The 19,286-nt window shown below is 39.5% G+C and overlaps 1 protein-coding gene across 3 annotated transcripts in view; it reads left to right on the top strand.

Moving 5' to 3' along the window:
- Window positions 1-1,293: 1,293 nt before the first annotated feature.
- VEGFC (vascular endothelial growth factor C) overlaps window positions 1,294-19,286 on the top strand; it is a 117,549-nt gene continuing 99,556 nt past the window's right edge. The window contains exon 1 of one of the 3 annotated variants that reach the window (XM_051832528.3): window positions 1,294-2,032. Coding sequence is in view for 1 of the 3 variants with exons in the window: in XM_002709481.6 (XP_002709527.1) it covers window positions 1,889-2,032 (144 nt within the window). In the remaining 2 variants the exon portion in view is untranslated. The remainder of the gene's footprint in view (window positions 2,033-19,286) is intronic. The other 2 variants (XM_002709481.6, XM_089327259.1) reach the window with 2 other exon arrangements.

Raw genomic sequence — 19,286 nt, 5'->3', positions numbered from 1 at the left:
CCCATGCTCTGAGCACCAAACTTCATGAACGTCGAAAAATTTACAGTATGGTCAATGAGGAAAGTTGGGGCTGTCATATGGCAGAAAGGGAGATATTTAGATGGGAGGACAGCTTCCATAGGGAGAACATGACCGATAGTTTCAAAAATTTGACAAACTGAACACGTGGAAGTTAGATTACATTCCTTATGTAAAACTTCAGGAATCAAAAGCAATGGGTAAATGGAAGGAAACACTTTTCAGCAATGTGGGCCATCCATTAAGGGGATGGGCAGAACCCACATAGGGTTCCCTGTCTCTGAAAGCCACTTCTCCATCTAAGATTTCAGGAACCTGTAAGATCAGTGTTTTTAAAGAGAATGGGAGTAACTGTGAGACTTCATTTTCTGCACACCGTAGGCGCTCCAGTCTACCCAGTCCGCCCTGGGGAGGGGGAAGGCCAAGGCCTCCAGTACCGTGGGCTGGCCCTGGATGTTTTTCCAGCTAGGGAAATGCAGTCTCTTTGCTGCAGATGTCTCATCCTTCAAGTGTCTCTTTTACCCCTTTTCTTGTAAACCCAACTTCTTGCAGAAACTGACCCCACGTCTCCTTTTTTTCTCTCTCTGTAAGGATTCTGACCATTCTCCCCATCAGTCAAAAGCTTAGTATCCCATTGTGATCCACAGCACCTATCTCTCTAGCCTACACCGCATTCAGAGAACCCCTGTAGTTTCTGCTTGGGCAGCAACTTGAAGTCAACCAGAGGGGGAGAGGGGGCCACTGAGGACTACAAGGTCCCATCAAGGTCTCGCTCCAAAGCGTTGGGTTTCTCTTGGAACTCGAGAACTCCCGGGCTGTTTCCACGCTTTGGACCAGAACCTGAGGGCCAGAGAAGCCAGGATGAAGCCCAGGGACCTGGGCTGCAAAGGACAAAGGGTCTGCTCTCTTCTCTCCCACTGTCCCCACTGTCCCCGCCGCTCCCACCTCTGCCAGGTCGCCTCTGAAGCTGGTCCTGCAGAACGCCAGCCCCGAGATCAACTCGCACCTCCAATGCGGCTCCCGGCAGGGGAGAGGAGGAGGAGGAAGAGGAGGAGAAGGCCGAGAGAGAAGGGGCTGCGGGGAGGTGGGGCCGCTGGGGAGGAGGCCCGGGACGCGGAGAGCTGGAGGGAGACAGCTTCCGAGGGAAAGTGAGAGGGGAGGGCGGCCCAGGCTCGGCACGCTCCCTCCCTCGGCCGCTTTCTCTCACATAAGCGCAGGCAGAGGGCGCATCAGTCATGCCCTGCCCCTGCGCCCGCCGCCGCCGCCGCCGCCGCCGCCGCCGCCGCCGCTCAGCCCCGCGCGCTCTGGAGGCTCCAGCGCCGCGGAGCTCCCGGGCCTCGCCGCCGCCGCCGCCGCCGGGCGCCCCGCCGCCCTCCTCCCGCCCCCGGCAGCGCCGCCGCCGCCTCTCCCGCTCCCCGGCTCCACTCAGTTCGGGGAAGGGGAGGGAGGAGGGGGACGAGGGCTCTGGTGGGTTCGGAGGCGGTGAGAATCGCGGGGTGTTTTCGCTTTCTCCCCCTCTTTCCAACAAGCAAAAACAAACACGCGAAGCGCGGAGCCGGCCGCCCTCGCCCTCGCCCTCGCTTCACCTCGCGGCGGGCTCCGAATGAAGGGAGCTCGGATGTCCGGTTTCCTGTGAGGCTTTTACCTGACACCCGTCGCCCTTCCCCAGCACTGGTTGGGAGAGCGCCTTGCAAAGTTGGCAACGCGGAGCCCCGGACTCGCGCCCACCGCCTCCGGCTCGCCCAGGGGGGTCACCGGTAGGAGATCGGGAGAAAGGGACCAGGAGGGGACCTCAGCCTCGCAGGGGCGCCCACGCCCCACCCCTGCCCCCCGCCAGCGGACCGGATTCCCCGCTCCCGGTCCTTCCACCATGCACTTGCTGGGCTTCTTGTCTCTGGCGTGTTCCCTGCTCGCCGCTGCGCTGCTGCCGGGTCCGCGCGAGGCGCCCGCCGCCGCCGCCTTCGAGTCGGGACTGGGCTTCTCCGACGTGGAGCAGGACGCTGAGGAGGCCAAGGTAGGGGTGCGATCCTGCGGGTTCCGACTTTGGGTGCCGCCGAGGACTTGCGTACTTGTTTAACCTTGGGTGCATGGGATAGCCAAAGTTACTTAGCTCAGAGCACGCCGCATCGCGGCAAACTTTTCTTTTTCAATGGAAAGTTGATCTTTGATAGGAAAGCAAGTTACCCGCCTAGAAGGGCCCTCCTGAGGGCTCCCTGGTGATAGGGACCCCCGCAGTCTGTTTCAGAGTGGGCTCTGCTGGTGCAGCGAGGGGGTCCGGAACTTTGCGCGGCTGGGCACAGCATGAGTTCCTTCTGATCCGCAAGGGCGTTTTGCTTTGCCCAGCTGGTTCTTGGGACTCCTTGCAGCTTCTGAGGCGCAGAAGACCACTCAACAGAGGCTTGTTCTCCTGGAGCGTTCTTAGGACGCTATGTGCGATTTCAGAATAAAGTGTAAGGGAATTTGGTTACTGGGCTTAAGACTTAAGAACCTGAAGTTGGTCAAGCTTAAGATTTAAGAGAAGGTTAGAGTCCTATCGGTCGTAATCTAACAAGGTCATTTTCAACCTTGCATCTCCAAAACCATTGATGACATACTAAAAATTGAGGTTTTGTTGGCGTTTTTTGGTTTGTTTTTGTTAAATAAGTGTTTAATCCTTTCAGGAAAATGTTGCTAAGACACTTTTGAGGTACTCTGATTTTCAAAAAAGAGTTATCATGTTTATGCCTGCTTCTACCGACTCTTCTCAAAGAGTTGTTACCTAAAAAGTTCATACCTGACATATGATAAAAGGTATGCTTAAGAAAGCTCTTGAACTCCTAAAGAAGTTTTATATCGGACATACTGTGAGTTGTCTCAGCTCAAACACTTGCAGTACCCCTAGCTGGGAACTAGGCTGCTGTGGTTTATTTCGACCCATGGCAGTTGGAGAAGTGCCAGCAGTGTGTTAATGCCAACTTTGAGTTGACTTTATTGATTAACATATACTGGTGGTGTAGATTAAATTGCCTTCCCAGATATATTTTTGAAATACAGTTAAGATTGAGAAGACTAATTGTTAATAATCAAACTGCTTCTGTACTTAAATTCTGGGAAAAACTAAAATGTCAGATTTTTTAGTTCAATATAGGAGTCAAGAACCGTTTGAGTAAAAAAAGCAATGTACATATTAAGTTATAGAATAGAGTGCATTCAGAGAATTGAAAAAAATTATTTTCAAGGTGAATACTTATATTGCTGTAACTATAGCAATGATAATATCTTTCTATCCTTAAATATTGCAAAATGTAGTGTTGGATTCAGTGACACTTCCTGTAATTTGAGTCCTTGAATTTTTAGGTACCTATTCACTTTCTGTTTTTGCAAAGTCAAACGTAGAAGTATGACTTAGTAAAGCAACACTTCTCTATTGCCTATAGTGACTTTGGTTTACAGTAAGGAAGTGTGAAGAAGTAAAATGAGAAGCAGTTCCTGATAATCCAATAAGGTGTATGAGAATCATTCATTGCTGGAGTGAACTTGAATGAATGAGCCCCTGAGTGCATGTGGTAATGGGCATTTCATGTATAGATGTGGGATTGGAGGATAATAAGGTTAGTTAATTTTAATTTTCAAAATTATCTTCATTAATGATGTCATCAGATATTCCCATTGACATTGAATTATCTTATGTTGTTTTGTTTGCAAAGTTTCCTTTCCATATTTAACTATATTTTAAATTTTGCATAGTGAATATGGATTGATACTCTGTGTGTGATATGGGTTCTTTTCCCATGTGATGAAACATCATATGAAGTCTGTGAGCTCCAAAGACTACAGCATTGTAGTATTGCTATTTTGAAGTGTTCCCCAGTGAGTGAATAGAGCCTTGACAGGGCATGTGACATTATTCCTTTGGTGAAACTGCTATGTCCTGCTGTCTTGACATGCAGCTGATCCAAAGACTGATCCAAATACTCCATGTCTCTCCCTAGTGGCCTATAGAAGTGTCTCATTTAGACTTAAGCACTAGAGAAGAACTAGGAAGGAGGGAATTTTTAATTTTCTGTGAATTGTATACATCCAAGAAGATATTTAGGAAGACAAATAGAAGTTGCTAAATATACATAATCTCAAAAAATGCAAATTTTGGAAATTTACATATTGGTAGTTTGGGTATTTTTTAACTCAAAATATTTTTAAAAATTTAAAAATACTAACCAAGGTTAAGCCATTCAGTCCTTCACCCTGCACCCAAAGCCATACTAAGAAATGGATATGAAATTACATGTGGAGTCAAGATCTTCATGTTCCTGGGTTCCTTTTTTCTAATTATTTGTGGTTGCATGGTTCACTGAAAAGTCCTAAAATGTTACTCTGAAGGATGTTAGTGTAGATTGGTTAATGTCAGAAAAGTAAGATAGGCTAAAGTAAAATTTAACTGGAATGATATGGAAAAAAGAGGAAACATTTTAAATTGTCATTAAATTGAAGAAAATTTTAAAACCTAGAATAAGCACTAGATTGCCTACATCTATTCATTTGCAATATAAGAATAAGTAGAATTCATTCTGATTGGAGTTAAGGAGTTCAATTTTAAAAGTTGGTTTGTGACCAGTTGTTTTAGGACCATATGTATCTGGATCTTGACATATTTTGAGATTAATAAATGCATGGAGAGCATATTTTACATTGCAAGTGTTTTCATTGTTGATAGAACTTGACAAAAAATTTTAAAGATTAACAGTCTTGTGTCAATTAAGTAAATAGCCTAGAAGTATTATTGAATGATGTATTTTGTTTTATATTAATAACTGTAAATAATCCTACATCGACAGCTTAAATATAAAAAGCACATTAGCTTAATATTAGTACTAATTGCTTTAAAGTAAGTAGCTTTTTAAAGGTAACATAGTAAAAGTACTTATAGTTTGTGTTGAATATCTAAAACAGCTTCCTAGTAATGGCAACTAGTTTGAAATGTCAGATTTTCATCTTATATCCTTTATAATTCTGCATACTTTAGACTTGTCTTTTTTTTGTTTACTGTTTCAATTTAATCAATGACAGTGTTTCTCAGAATACTATCTGTGTGCCAGCTGCATCAGAATTCCTTGGAAGTCTTTAGTTTATTCCCCTTACCTGAGATGAACCAAATGCTGAGTTTGGGTGAAGGGAATATACATGGAATTTTAGCCATCATCCTACATACACTGAAAGTTTCAGACTCACTAACCTATGATGTATATCAATGGCTGATTCCATTGACTTTATCATCTTCCTTATGTAATTTTTGAGTTTGCAAAGTAGCTGTAGGTCGTCTTAAAAGGGGTAAGCCATTTTTCCTTCCTTCAAGGAGTTTACAAGCCAAGTTAAAAAAATAAAGGCTTTTGAACAAATATCATCATCTTGTCTAGCATTTGGTACCAAAGCATTGTCATGTCCTGAAGTTTAGGTGAGACTCATCAGTGTGACCTAGTTGGTCTGGGAGGTTTGACATAGGAGCAGAGTTAGAGTTGTCTTGGATATGAATTTCCAGCAGATGAATGCATCAAGCACGAGAATCCACTTAAATCCATTTAGTGTCTTGAGTCAGGTGAGAAGGTGAGGAGTTGAGGAGGTAAGTAGAACTCTTTGGAGTTGAGGGGCAATGTAGGATAACAATGAACACTCTTACAAACATTTAGAGCAACAGTCAGGGTCATATTGATATGGCCTGAGCCAGTCAAAGAAATTTACACTTCGCGATGTAGATCATGGAGGCTTATTCCTGCTTTGAGCTGATGAATGACATATACAGTAAGGAGACTCATGGAATGAGATTGATTAAAGTCAGAAGAACTCATACTAGAGGAATGGTGGTGTGAAGAAACTACAGAAACAATCTAGATGGGAATATGGGAATAGATGGAGCAGAACAGTGGCCTTGGGAACAGAAGAGGGCGCTGTTACAGAGGAGGAACCCCTATGTCTTGCCACTGGTTAACGGGAAAGTTGAGTGGGAGGAATTAACCTTGACATCAGTGTTTTAGTGATAGGACAGTGTTGATCCTTCTTGTGGAATTGGGGTGTTCCAGAGAAGAAATTGGTGTTCGTGCATAGAGAGTAGATTATGACAGCATTATTCTATAGAGCACTTAAGATTTAACTAGACCAGAGATCATTGGGGAAGCAAATTAAGTTTTAGAAATTCACATCCCATTTAGGAAATTAATTGTTGGGGGTCAGTAGTACTTAAATTGTGTAATATACTTACAAAGTATTGAACATTTCAAACATTACTACACCCTCTATGGAGACATTAATAATATATATATAATATATATATACTATTATCCTGTATTAAAAATGAAAAGATAAATTTTATTCAGATAAAGTAGATCATTATCATGGGTGTAAATTTTAGTCATTGATTAGGGGCTTCTTGGTGCTTCGTGTTGTAGTATCCATACTTCCTAGCAGGAAACCCCTACCCCCAATAAATCTTTAGAAAGCACTTTTAGGATTAGGGAAATGTTTGATGTTTGTGGAAGTAGAAACCTTTGAACTCCTTTCCCCCCTTCACCACACCCTGCATCAGTTTATGGTAGAGGCTCAGTGTTCCACTTAAGAGCCTCTTTCTGAGGAGGCAAAAGGTTGCAAATTTGAAGGCCTGGGCCCTTGCTCCCTTTTCCTAGCTATCTGATTCTTTAATGGTTACTCGTTAATGGTTATGTTGGCTTTTCCTTAGATTGTATGAAAATTTCTTTAAAAAGATTTGTGGGACCAGTGCTGTGGTGCAGCGGGTTAAAGTCCTGGCATGCAGCACCGGCAACCCATATGGGTGCTGGTTCCAGTCCCTGCTGCTCCACTTTCTGTCTAGCCTCCTTGCTGCTGGGCCTGGGAAAGCAGCAAAGGATGGCCCAAGGCTTGGGCCCCTGCACTCATATGACAGATCTGGAGGAAGCTCCTGGCTTTGGACTGGCTCAGCTCTAGCCTTTAACAGTGGATGGAAGACTCCCTCTCCCTCTCCCTCTCCCTCTCCCTCTCCCTCTCCCTCTCCCTCTCCCTCTCCCTCTCCCTCTCCCTCTCCCTCTCCCTCTCCCTCTCCCTCCCAACCTTCCTTCTTTCTTCTCTCTCTTACTCTGCCTCTCTGTAACTCTTTCGAATAATAAATAAATAAATAAATAAATCTTTTTTTTAAAAAAGAAAGTTGTGGTTTTGACTTCTGAAGTCATTAGGAGTTTACACATTTATTTTGCAATTTATTTGAACCTAACCTAAAGCTTGGTCTCCAAATTACAAATTGTCCTTGCTTTTTTTTTTTTTTTTTGCAATATTCAAGTATTCAGTCTTAAATGGTAAAATTTGAAAACAAAACTAGCTGATTTTCTCAGTGCAGAGCCCAGCCATTTTGCTTTACACATGCTAAAAATGTCTAGAACTCATTGTCAACATTTCTGGGGGTTTCCATAGCATTAACTGTCACTTGTTTCAGTGATGTAACTGTTTAGGCATAAGTGAGGTGACATGGATGAAAGTGCAGGCTCCATAACCTATGTTTCCATGTTTGCAATCTGGCTCTATGAGTTTACCTCCTGGCTATGCCACTTACTACTTGTTTGGCCACGGACAAGTTCCTTAGTTTCTTTCTACTACGTTATATGTAAAATAAAGACAATAATTAATACCCGTTTTATAAGGTTGTTTTGAGGATAAAGAGTATATCTAGATATATGTCTTTTGAATTTGAGTTTTTCTACATTTAAAAATTTTATAACAGCAGCTAAAAGTTACACTATTTATTTAGCTTATTCCCTTATCCCACCTTCCTTCCTTCCTTCCTTCCTTCCTTCCTTCCTTCCTTTCTTTCTTTCTTTTACTATCAACAGGTTCTACTTTTAAGCAGATTTTAAGAGGATTTTTAGGACACTTGAAGGTTATCACTCCTTTGTTTTTCTAAATTGCCAACTGACCAACAAATAAGTGTATAAACTACAGAGAATCTAATCTCATACATTTCTGAATTGTTTTGTTCTATTTCAATGAACTGTCTAAAAATACTTGCCAAACAAGAATATATATTTATATATAGTATCTCCATCCCTTGGAATCATGACTGGCACATAGTAGGCATTCTGTAAATTTTTGTTAAGTCTAAAGGTTTCATAATTAGAAAGAAAACATAGCCTGTAAATATTTTCTTTTTAAAAAATATTTTATTTATTCATTTGAGAGGTAGAGTTACAGACAGGGATAGGGAGAGACTGAGGGAAAGGTCTTCCTTCCGTTAGTTCATTCCGCAAATGGCCGCAACAGCCGGAGCTATGCCGATCCAAAGCCAGGAACCAGGTGCTTCTTCCTGGTCTCCCATGCAGGTGCAGGGGCCCAAGCACTTGGGCCATCTTCCCAGGCCGCAGCAGAGAGCTGGATTGGAAGAGGAGCAGTCAGGACTAGAACCGGTGCCCATATGGGATGATGCCAGCGCTGAAGGCTGAGGATTGACTTGCTGCACCAAGGCACCTGCCTGTAAATATTTTCAAGGCATATGATGTAACTGATTCTCCAGCAACCTGCATCTAATTTATTGCATGATTATATTATAAGCTGACCAACACACTTCCCCAGTTTATAAATTATGGCAAGAGGATGTAATGTTGATGTTTCATTTTCACATAGCTGGAGAAAATACAAGGTATTGGTTCATTCTCATACGAAGGCTATGTACATATTACAGTTCTGCTTATGATGCATTTCCAGCTCTCCCGGGTGCCTTAGTTTATGCCTGTCTTAGAGGGCGGCAACCCTGGTCCATGACCACAAACTGCAGAATCTGAGATGATGATCTTCCCCTAACCGGCTTCATACCTAGATTATTGGGTGAAAAGGCCTTTAGCATACACAACATTTTCCAATGCCTTATAATTCCCTATTTCCCTATGCACTCATCCTGAACACATTGACAGGTTAAACATTCAAGTTTAAATTCTGTAAATGAAAAGTGCTGGTGTTGCTTCTTTAATATGTAAACATCTCAGGTTTTTATAATGTAACAATAAATATATAAACATGTTGGAAAATTATGGGGGAATTTTTATATATTAAAAATATACTTTCATTGAAGAAAATATAAAGAAAATATGATGGTAGCACATTATATGCAAGTGGTAAACTTGTGTGAATTTGTTTAGAATATGTAATTTCCCTGTGGGCCCACTTCCTGAATGGCGACCAGAAAAGTGGGTGTCATTGGTACTGTCATTGAGATGAATCATGAAGTAGACACTTTGCTTCTCAGAGGGTAAGTGTGGTATTGCGGGCACTCTAATTGATTCAGAAATACTGTAGTTGGTTTTTTGGATGGTTCAGTTTGCCAGTTGCCAGTCAGTCAATGCTATGAACTGCATGGTCACTGTGTGCTGAACGCTTTGCCATGACGGAGGTGTAGGAAGCATTTGAGCAGGCAGGAAAGGGGAATTAAGAATAAGTATTGCATGCATTTTCCAGCTCTTGAAGAGCTGACAACATATTTTTTATTACATGACATCTTGAAAGTATTCACTTCCTTAGAATTCCAGTACAGATGTTGGAGTATTTTAGGAACTTCTGACCAGATACCATACAAATATTTCTAAATAGAGATTTTTTTTTACTGACTGAATCTGGAAGAAAGGACTAAACATCACATAGATACTCAGGCAATATATATAACTGAATAAAAAATTAGAGAATACTATACTGTAAGTAGTCTTCTACATGTAGTTCCTGGAATGACCTTTTTAATAAGTGATTTCTATATTTTTAGTTCAAGATTATAACTGAATATATTAATAAAATGAAGGTTTACTTTAGGTACTATTGTTTTCTGCAGTTACAGTGTTCAAATTTAAATCTTACTAAAAATTTTTCACAGTAATTTTTCACTCTCATACTAGCTTATTTTTCTAATGAAAGTGATATGCTTTTAACAAAGCAGAAACAGGAAAAAAATAGATTGCTTATTTAATATTCCTTTGTATGAGGGAAAACATCCATGAAATTAATAATACTTTTGGTTCCAACTTGCTAAAGTGCTAGAAAAGAATTTTTAAAAATTACAAAAAGTAGCAGACTTCAAGATTGTGGTTGATAGGGAAGATTTGTGCATATGTGACTGGGATGAGCAATGCCTTTTGGGAACTGACTGGGAGTATGGGAAGATGCCTGTTTCTCTACCTCCCCAGACAAGTAATGTTCCAAGGTTTAAGCCTTTTTCTGAAATGGCATACATGATTACCCTATTTAAAAAGATGTGTTGGTAATGACCTTACAATTTTTCACCAAGTAAATAGTTCATTTTCTCTTTCCTTTGTGTACTCTTAAATTACTACAAACTATGGTTTGCCTGTGGTTTAAATATGTCCTCTCAAAGTTCATGTGTTGGAAGCTTGGTCTTAAGTATGGCAGATTAGGAGTTGGGACCTCTACGAGGGAGAGTCTCATGGAAGGGCCTAGATCATTTAGGGGTGTGCTCTCAGAAGGGATGTTGCTCCAGGGTCTGTCTATGGCTTCCTGTGTCCAGACCCACACTCCTACTATTTTGATATCCTTAGCTGTTAGACAGTCAGTCAGGGATCAAACCAATGATGGCCCCACCCTGCCTGGTCTTGTACTTTTGAATCCCCAGAGCTGTGAGTTAATAAACCTTTATTTCTAATAAAGTTACCCTGCCTCAACTATTTTGTTATAATAGAAAAAGCAGACTAATTTGCTTCCCTCTCTCCCCTTCCCCCTGAATAAAATGTGGAAAAATTGGTCAAATTAAATTAGACTGAAATTGTTTAAAAAATAATCTTGATTTTCTTTCTTTTTTAAAATATGTATTTATTTGAGAGTTAGCGTTACAGACAGAGAGAGAGGGAGGAACACAGAGGTCTTCTATCCACAGGTTCACTCCCCAAATTGCCACAATGGCAGGAGTTGGGTGGATCCAAATCCAGGAGCCAGGAGCCAGGAGCCAGGAGCTTGAGCCATCTTCCATTGCTTTCCCAGGCCATTAGAAGGGAGCTGGATCAGAAAAGGAGCAGTCAGGAAATGAACCAGTGCCTATAAGGGATGTTGGCACCTCAGTAGGAAGCTTAGCCTACTACTACGCCACGGTGCTGTCCCCATTGATTTTCTTTTAATTGGAGTGACCACACAGTTACCTAAATAAGTCCTATAATTGAATTCTTGTAAACTGTAAGTGGGGTTGCTATTTCTGTTCACTCCTAGTTCCTTGCAAGCAACCAATTAATATCAAATACCAGATGTGGGGCTGTTTTAAAATCCTGTGGTCTAATTTACCACAATCTCATTGCCTACATGGAATATTTTTAATTTTTTTTGGTTGTTTGTGTCTGTTGTGTGTATTTAGTTATTTTATCCTTTTGCAAGTCATCTCCAAGTTTATGTTTTGAAAAATAAATCACATATTCAGATTCATGTTTGCTTATGGGTCATGGCATTTCTGACTTCCCTAAAACACAAACTAATGCTTGTATATGTATCAGAGCCAAACTGTAGTTTTGAGAGGGTAGTGATTCACTGTTTGTTCTCTTTGAGTCCTTGGTGTGTCTTTTCATCTTGATGTCCATCCATGCCAAATTAGAATTTTATCAAAACCAAAAGTATTTATGAGTCATGACCATCACACTTAAAATCGGGTAATTTGAAGCTACTCTAGATATACAGATTAAGTAGCTAATGATATCATACATTTAAATGGAAAAGTTTCTTTCCTCCTTAACAATAACAGCAGTGAGTCTTGCTCTGTTATAGACCAATTATGGTTTACTTAGAAAAAGCACCTTTTTGTGATGGCCACATGAGCACAGCATAGTTATATATTACTATAATGTAATGTACAGTGACGTGTATCTTGAAGAATAAAAAGTAAAATAATTTAAAATGAATGTTACTTTCTTTTGCTGTGTTTCTTTTTCAGCTAATGTTTTTCTACATATCTTACACTAGGGATAGTGCTAAGGTGACTACCTCATGTCACACTTAGAGGACACATGTAGGGGACCCTCAAGCTTCCTCTAGAAATCATCTGTAATTTAAATCTTGCCCTAGTGTGCCATTTTTTTTCTTATAAGAGGTACTCTTTATGTTGACGTTAATTTTACTGCATCACTGTAAAATGTTACATTGTGGTGAGAGGGTGAAGGGCGCACATAGCCAAATATCCTTAGATAATAGTGCTTCCTCCCATAGGGAATCTATGTGAGTTTCCAAGACTTGGAATAATACTATTAGTATAAACACAATGTAATTTTTCATTCAAAGGCTAAGATCAAGTGCAAAAAATTGAATGATACATTATTTATTAAGGTATCTATATGCTAAAATTAAATCTGATATTGAGATAAAGTATATGATATACTGTGTGCTCTGTGTATTGTGTCTAAGTATTAAAAACTTGCTTAGTGAGTAAGTTAGATGTTAGTTTTTTGTATTTTTTTAAGATTTATTTATTTATTTGAAAGTCAGAGTTACACGGAGAGAGAAGGAGAGGCAAAGAGAGAGAGAGAGAGAGATCTTCTATTCGCTGGTTCACTCCTCAATTGGCTGCAACAGCCAGAGCTGCGCTGATCTGAAGCCAGGAGCCAAGGGCTTCCTCCAGGTCTTCCCATGTGGGTGCAGGGGCCCAAGGACTTGGGCCATCTTCTGCTGCTTTCCCAGGCCATAGCAGAGAGCTGGATGGGAAGTAGAGCAGCCGGGACTCGAATCGGTGCCCATATGGGACATTGGTACTGAAGGCGGCGGCTTAACCAGCTATGCCACAGCACAGGCCCCTAGGTAATAGTTTTAATACATACCTCTATAAAATGTGGAACAGTCAGTTGCCATTAATCTGAACTTTTACAACTTCCAGCTAAAGATGTGTTTAAAACTTCATTCTTTAACAAAATATCACCTAAATATCTTAACATGGATTTTAATATATGTTATTATGGGTTTTGTTTTAACTTAATGGCACACAAATCTCTCAAGATGCATGATTTACCAGTAACACTGTAGCATACTCTTTGCAGGCAAATATTTTTAAGAACAGCTCAAATTGCTTTTTATAAATTATAAAATAACTGTGACCATCGCTGCCAGAAATGATTCACTGTATATACCACTTAGTGTTACAACATAAATGTTATTACACAAAGATGTTAAATTTTTATTGAGACTTTTTGTAGAATAACTTTAAATTTTAACTTAAATTCTTTTGGAAAATCAAGTTCCAGATGTTCTAATGTGTTTTCATTTTGAATTATACAAATATCTTCCTACTATACTGATTCATAGATAATACTTTGATTTTAGGGTAGCTTTGGCCTTAATATAGTATTAATTTAAAAAAGAAAAAATATTAGTATTAGCTTCATGACTTAAAAGCTTAGTATATAATATTTATCTATAAATACAGAAATATACATTGTATATGCATGGTTTGTGCATTTAGTGTGAAGAACCAGAGCTTTCTCCTCTTCACTGATACTTGGTTTTGTTTTTTGGTTAGGGAGGAAGATGGTCATTGACATGATGTATAAATTTGTTAAAATTTTGTCAAATGAATTCATTCCATTGCTACAAATTGAAATCAGTAAATTTTGGATGATACATCTAAGTATATAAGGGCAGCAGGACACATTCTCAGGAAATTGAGAATGCTTAGTTCCTGTGCATGTAGACCCAGAGGGTGTGTTGGATCAGAGCAAATGTTTTGCAGCAGGGGGTTGAAGCACAGTTACAATACATCTGGGTCATATTTACTTATCACAATTTGACTTCTCTGTGTAATTAAGAGGTAAATATAATTTACAGTAGTCTTTGTAAAATGTTAGCTACTCAATAAAAAACTTGTTCTCATTGCTAGATAAGTTAACCAAATTTTTTACAAGTAGTAATTCCTACTTTATTCAACATTTGATTATTCTATATGTAGTAGTGCTAAATAATTTGGAACTTCTGGCTTCTAACTTTTGGAGAACCTTTTTTCCCCTTTTATTTAATTCAATTAAGGAATTTTTTTCTCTCTGATATCATTCTTATATAGAAGATATTTCTATTGTTTGCTTTTTTTCTGAAATATGCTTTTTCTTGACTTTTGGCATTGCCTTTCACACTTCCAGTTACAGTTATAAGCAAATATCAATAGAAATGTTATGTAACTTCTATTAGTGTTTACTACATCAAAGCTTACTGGAAAAACTTCATGGGCAAATGGAGTTAAAAGCTTATGTGAATTTGTTGTGAGCTTTTTGAACCTCTCTCTTCTTTCTATCTTGAGAAAACTGCACTTGCCACAGCTGGCTCATCAGTGTTGAAGTCACATCACCTCGCATTCTGCTTGCATCCCACTATGTTACAATCTTTAGGTATGAAATAAAATCTGAAGAAAACAATCTATAAGATTCCAAGATATAAGGTGTTTTGTGTATTTTCATGTTATACACACACACAGACACACACACACACATAGAGTTACTTTTTGTGGGACATAATTATAGACAAGAACTTAGACTTGGCAAAAAATAACCAATAGTTATGTGTCCAACTGCAAAAACTATGTGGTGGATTTTAAAATTCAATTAAGTTAAAATATACACTATCTAGTTATGCCAAAAAATAAGCACCAGCATATGAGATATTAGAACAACAATGAAAGGCCTATCCATAATTTAAAACATTAAAGATAAATGCTCTGGGAACTGTAAATATTAAAACTGTGATGAAACTTTTATAACAACACATTTAACATATTTATTTTGGTACGTACAAGGAGACAGAAAGCAAGCAAAATAAAACCTAAAAACTTGTAATAATTTCCTATTTTGCCATAATTTTTGGACCATGCATCATACTTTCCTTAATGAAAGACAGTCATTGAGCTCTGGTCTGGTCCACTGTGGGTCAGGATCAGGAGGAGGTGATTCTGCTCCGACTTTTCATGTCCCTGCACTTTTGCTTCAGCTGTCTTGAAAAGTTAGTCTGTTGGAGGCTTTGGCAACACCTGGGAAGTATCACAGGGCACAGATGTACTGCTTTTTCCTCCTCGCAGACTTGGTCATGTGTTGTGTATTATGCTTTGGCTCAGCTGAGTCATATTTATTTTCTTAGTGTAATTCAAAGTGTTGATTAGAAATTTTAAATTTAGTTAGGACCAAATTGTGTTTGAGGTCGTTAATCTTCTGGTTAAAAAAAATCAAAACAAAAACCTTAGTGCTTCCTAGCTTCCTTTGCCATTAGTGTCACCATGGGGTAGTTCTGGCCAATAAAATATGGTAGAAAATCTAGTAGGGATTTATGGAAAGGCATGTGCTTTTCTGCCAAAGCACTGCCTTTCGTCCTGCTCCCTTATTCTTTCCTAAGGGATTAAAAATGTTTTATAATTTTATAATTTAAAAGTTTACTTTATATTTAGCAAAAGAACACTTTTAGACATATGTACCAAGACTTTTATATTGTTAATATCAGTCTGACTTGGGAGTGACTTTCTAAATTATTCTATTATGACCTGAATCTGTTGAACCTTAGAGTTAAAATCATTTGTATCTTTATAATCCAACATTCTTTGCTTGGGTTGTGGATTCTGTTAACATACTATGTTTATATTTTATGCATGCTTTAAAAGCATTGTTCAATAGCTACATCTCAACATACAAACTTTCTGTCTATTGGTACGGCCATACCTTTGTTCCTTCTGGTTGTTAATTGAGAAATGGTAGCTGTAATTGGAAAATGATAGCTGGGGGGGAGGGTAGGGTGGGAGCGAGAGAGAGAGAGAGAGAAAGAGGAGAGATTTTTATAGGATGTAGATAGTGAGAAAGTTGGATGAGAAGTCTTAGAACTGATGAAAGAAACTGTCCAAGTAAACTATTTTCGTATGCTTCATTCAGATTAATGAATAATTAAACACCTGAACAATTCAGAACTCACGATTGATTCTAGGTCTTTGCAAAGCTGAATTTGTCATCATAGTCACCAAGATGGGAAATTAGGAAAGAATGTTAATTTAAATTTAAAACAACTGGAAGTACAATACCTGGCACGTAAGTTTATCTTCTCATCTGTCAACAACTGCATGCAGATGTCACATGAACTGTTTTAACTGCAATTATAAAACTCAGTGGAATGTTTAGAGGTGATTCAAAAATGTTATTGGCTGACTTACAGAGCACTCAAGAAATGCTCTAACACAGTTTTAAATATGTATAAGCTCTTCTACATTGATTATGAGTTTCAAGTTAACATTTTGAGGAAAAATGCAACATCAAATAAGAGATATATAATGTTTATTTCAACTGTTCTTTTCTAATTAATTGTGTATTTATAAGCAAAACACATTTGTCTTTCATTTAGACTTTTCTTGTCAGTTGTGAAATTTTGGAGCTGGGGTCCACAGGTCAAGCTGTAGTGTATCTAAAATGATGAAAGATTTTATACTTGCCAAGCCTTCTCCTTGTGGGTTGCTTGCTTCCATTTGGAGCTATGGGTTCATTATCTTTCACTCCAGGATAAAAATGTTAAAGTCCTACCACATTATTTCCCATCTGGCAGATTGTTACCATATCTGTGAGGCAGCAATATTTGTACTATGTACTTTGTGTGCTCAAGGGCTTTGATCATATCAGCTTTTCAAATGTGATCATTTGTGCTGAAGCTTGTCCTCATCTTGAGGCTAGATAAATTGATTTCCAGGATATTCTTACCTGACAGTGTAGAGGATGAAGACATGTCAAGTGCAGGAAGCAACATTAAAGTATGTGTTCTGATGTAGTTTTTCAAGACATAATCTGGGCCACAAGGTGTATTTTTTATTTAAATAATTATTTAGTATGTATATAGCCTATTTAATTTTCAGGTAATATTTCTTTGTTTCTTGATTTCTTTGAATTTAAACTTTCTTTTATGTTCCATTTTACATGTTGTCCCCATTTTATATATGCAAAGATCTTCTGTTGCCACAAATATATGCATTGAGCAAACATCACACATAGAGACTAACTGGCATAACTAATGACAGTTGCTTGGTGACAAGAAATGTTTCTCTCATTTGATTTTGTGGCTTCTGAAATTATTAAGTTCATTACATACTACTTTTTATCCTATTTAAAAACTGACACTGAAAATTAATTTTCATAATTATTGCTGAGTTTAGTAACCAAAATATCAATTGGAATTTTTATTTGGTGTTGAGGTGGATTCGTTTCTGGGAGGAGAGCGTGGTGGGGACAAAAGGCACGAAGTCACCCACAGGCCCGGGGAGTCAGGTGAAAGCAGGCCTGAGGAAAGCAGCCTGCAGACTCGTTTATTTCAGTTGCTACAACAGCTTATATAGCCAAGGCAGCCAATCTAGTCAAGGGGTGGTCTATGCCCTAACCAATCACACCCTGTTGCCAGGCAGTTTCTGTTGCCAGCAGCCATCTTGGCATGGCCTTCTCATTCCACCACATTTCCCCCTTTTCATTTATTTTTGAGCAACGGAGGCATGATTCTTGGCCATACCATTGTTGACCCGTTTCCATATGGTCTCTGTATGAGGCTGTGCCTGTCTTAGGTTGTCCCCCAGGGATCTTACCCGTCGTTGACTAACCAGCGCTCAAAACGGGAGACCACAGGAGTGCTTGCTCAGATGGGGGTAGGAATGAGGAACAATGTTAATCACGAATGGCTTGACTGCACACAGGCTGTGGGCCATTCGAGTGGCTGAGCAGAGCTAGTGGGGTATAAAACAGTAATGGATGTGGCTATGGGCAGTTCCTCAGGGTAGGATGATAGGGCAGGTGCATCTGCTAACAAGGCGGACTCTCAGTCTTGTTCAGCTGCTTCTGGTTGGCTGTCAGTTGCAGGCTTGATGTTTCTGGCTGGTACCCAAATGGACTGTCCCGCATTCTCTGGAAAGACACAAGCATAATTTGGTATGCAGTTTATTTTCTATTTAAATGATGCTGAATGCACTACGTACAAGTGAATCTTGTAAACAGAGAATAGTTGCTAGTCATCTATTCAGTTTTCAAAAGTAATTAGGGGGGCCAGTGCTGTGGCTCAGTGGTTGAAGCCCTGGCCTGAAGCACCAGCATCCCACATGGGCATCGGTTCTAGTCCCAGCTGCTCCTCTTCTGATCCACCTCTCTGCTATGGCCTGGGAAAGCGGTAGAAGATGGCCCAAGTGCTTGGGCCCCTGCACCTGTGTGGGAGACCCAGAAGAAGCTCATGGCTCTTGGCTTTGGATCGGCGCAGCTCCGGCCATTGCGGCCATCTGGGGAGTGAACCAGCAGATGGAAGACCTCTCTCTGTGTCTCTACCTTTCTCTGTAACTCTGTCTTTCAAATAAATAAAATAAATCTTAAAAAAAAAAAGAAATTAGGTTGTCTTTGTGACTGGTTGTCTTGGATTCCTGAAATTAGCATTTTTCAGTGAATAACTCATTTTTGTGTGATCATTAAATGTATTAATGTAACCTCATCCTAATAACTCAGCTAAAACCAGAATTATTGCTACTTCTCCTTGTTCTCATTGATATCATTATTTACCACCACCACTGTTTGCATTTATACTTTTAAAAATCCTTGCTTTTATTTTTCTCTTTGGTTTCCTTCCCCTAAGATTTCTGCTGTGCTTCTGTACACTAATAATTTTTTATAGCTATGGCCAAACCACAAAAGCATTTCATTTAAGTCTCTGGTAATTTTACTAACTATTTTGGATTATCAGTTGAAATGAGACTTGGCTGTATGTAACAGAAATGCAACTGTAGTTGGTTTAAGCAAATTGGAGTTTATTTTCCTCCAAAAACTGAAAAGCTTCAACAGCTGGTGTGACACAGAGCTGCAACATGTCATCAGTGTCCAGGAATCCTGTGGTTTTTCACTTGATCATCTCTGTAACAGCATGGGTTTCTTCCTTGCGTATCTTCCCTGATGGGTACAACAAGGCTGACTCCTCCCAGCATGAAGTGTAATTTCAAGAAAGAATAAAGAAAGGGTAAGTTGGTGCCTTAACAGGAAAGTAAAAGCTTTCTCAGAAATTTGTAGTAAATTTGCTCAAGTATCTTACTGGATGGAACTACCTTGTAGCCATCTCCAGCTGCAGAAGAAGTTATATTATTATTATACACACACACATGCACAAATTCAAACAGTATTATAATTCTCTCTGTGAAGAAGAGTAGAAAGAGCTTTGGGTAGAAAACTAGTAGTGTTTGAGTGTTTGTAACATTGTGTCGTGTGATGTCTAGATATTTTACTGCATGGCTGCTAGCAACCCAGGTGCTTTCTTGTGTACTCACCTAA

The sequence above is a fragment of the Oryctolagus cuniculus genome, chromosome 2 (genome assembly GCF_051225735.1).
Source record: "Oryctolagus cuniculus isolate XC-2025 breed Fujian yellow rabbit chromosome 2, ASM5122573v1, whole genome shotgun sequence".
Lineage (NCBI taxonomy): Eukaryota > Metazoa > Chordata > Mammalia > Lagomorpha > Leporidae > Oryctolagus > Oryctolagus cuniculus.
The sequence above is the reverse complement of the archived record's forward strand: the minus strand, read 5'-3'. Positions and strand labels throughout refer to the sequence as shown.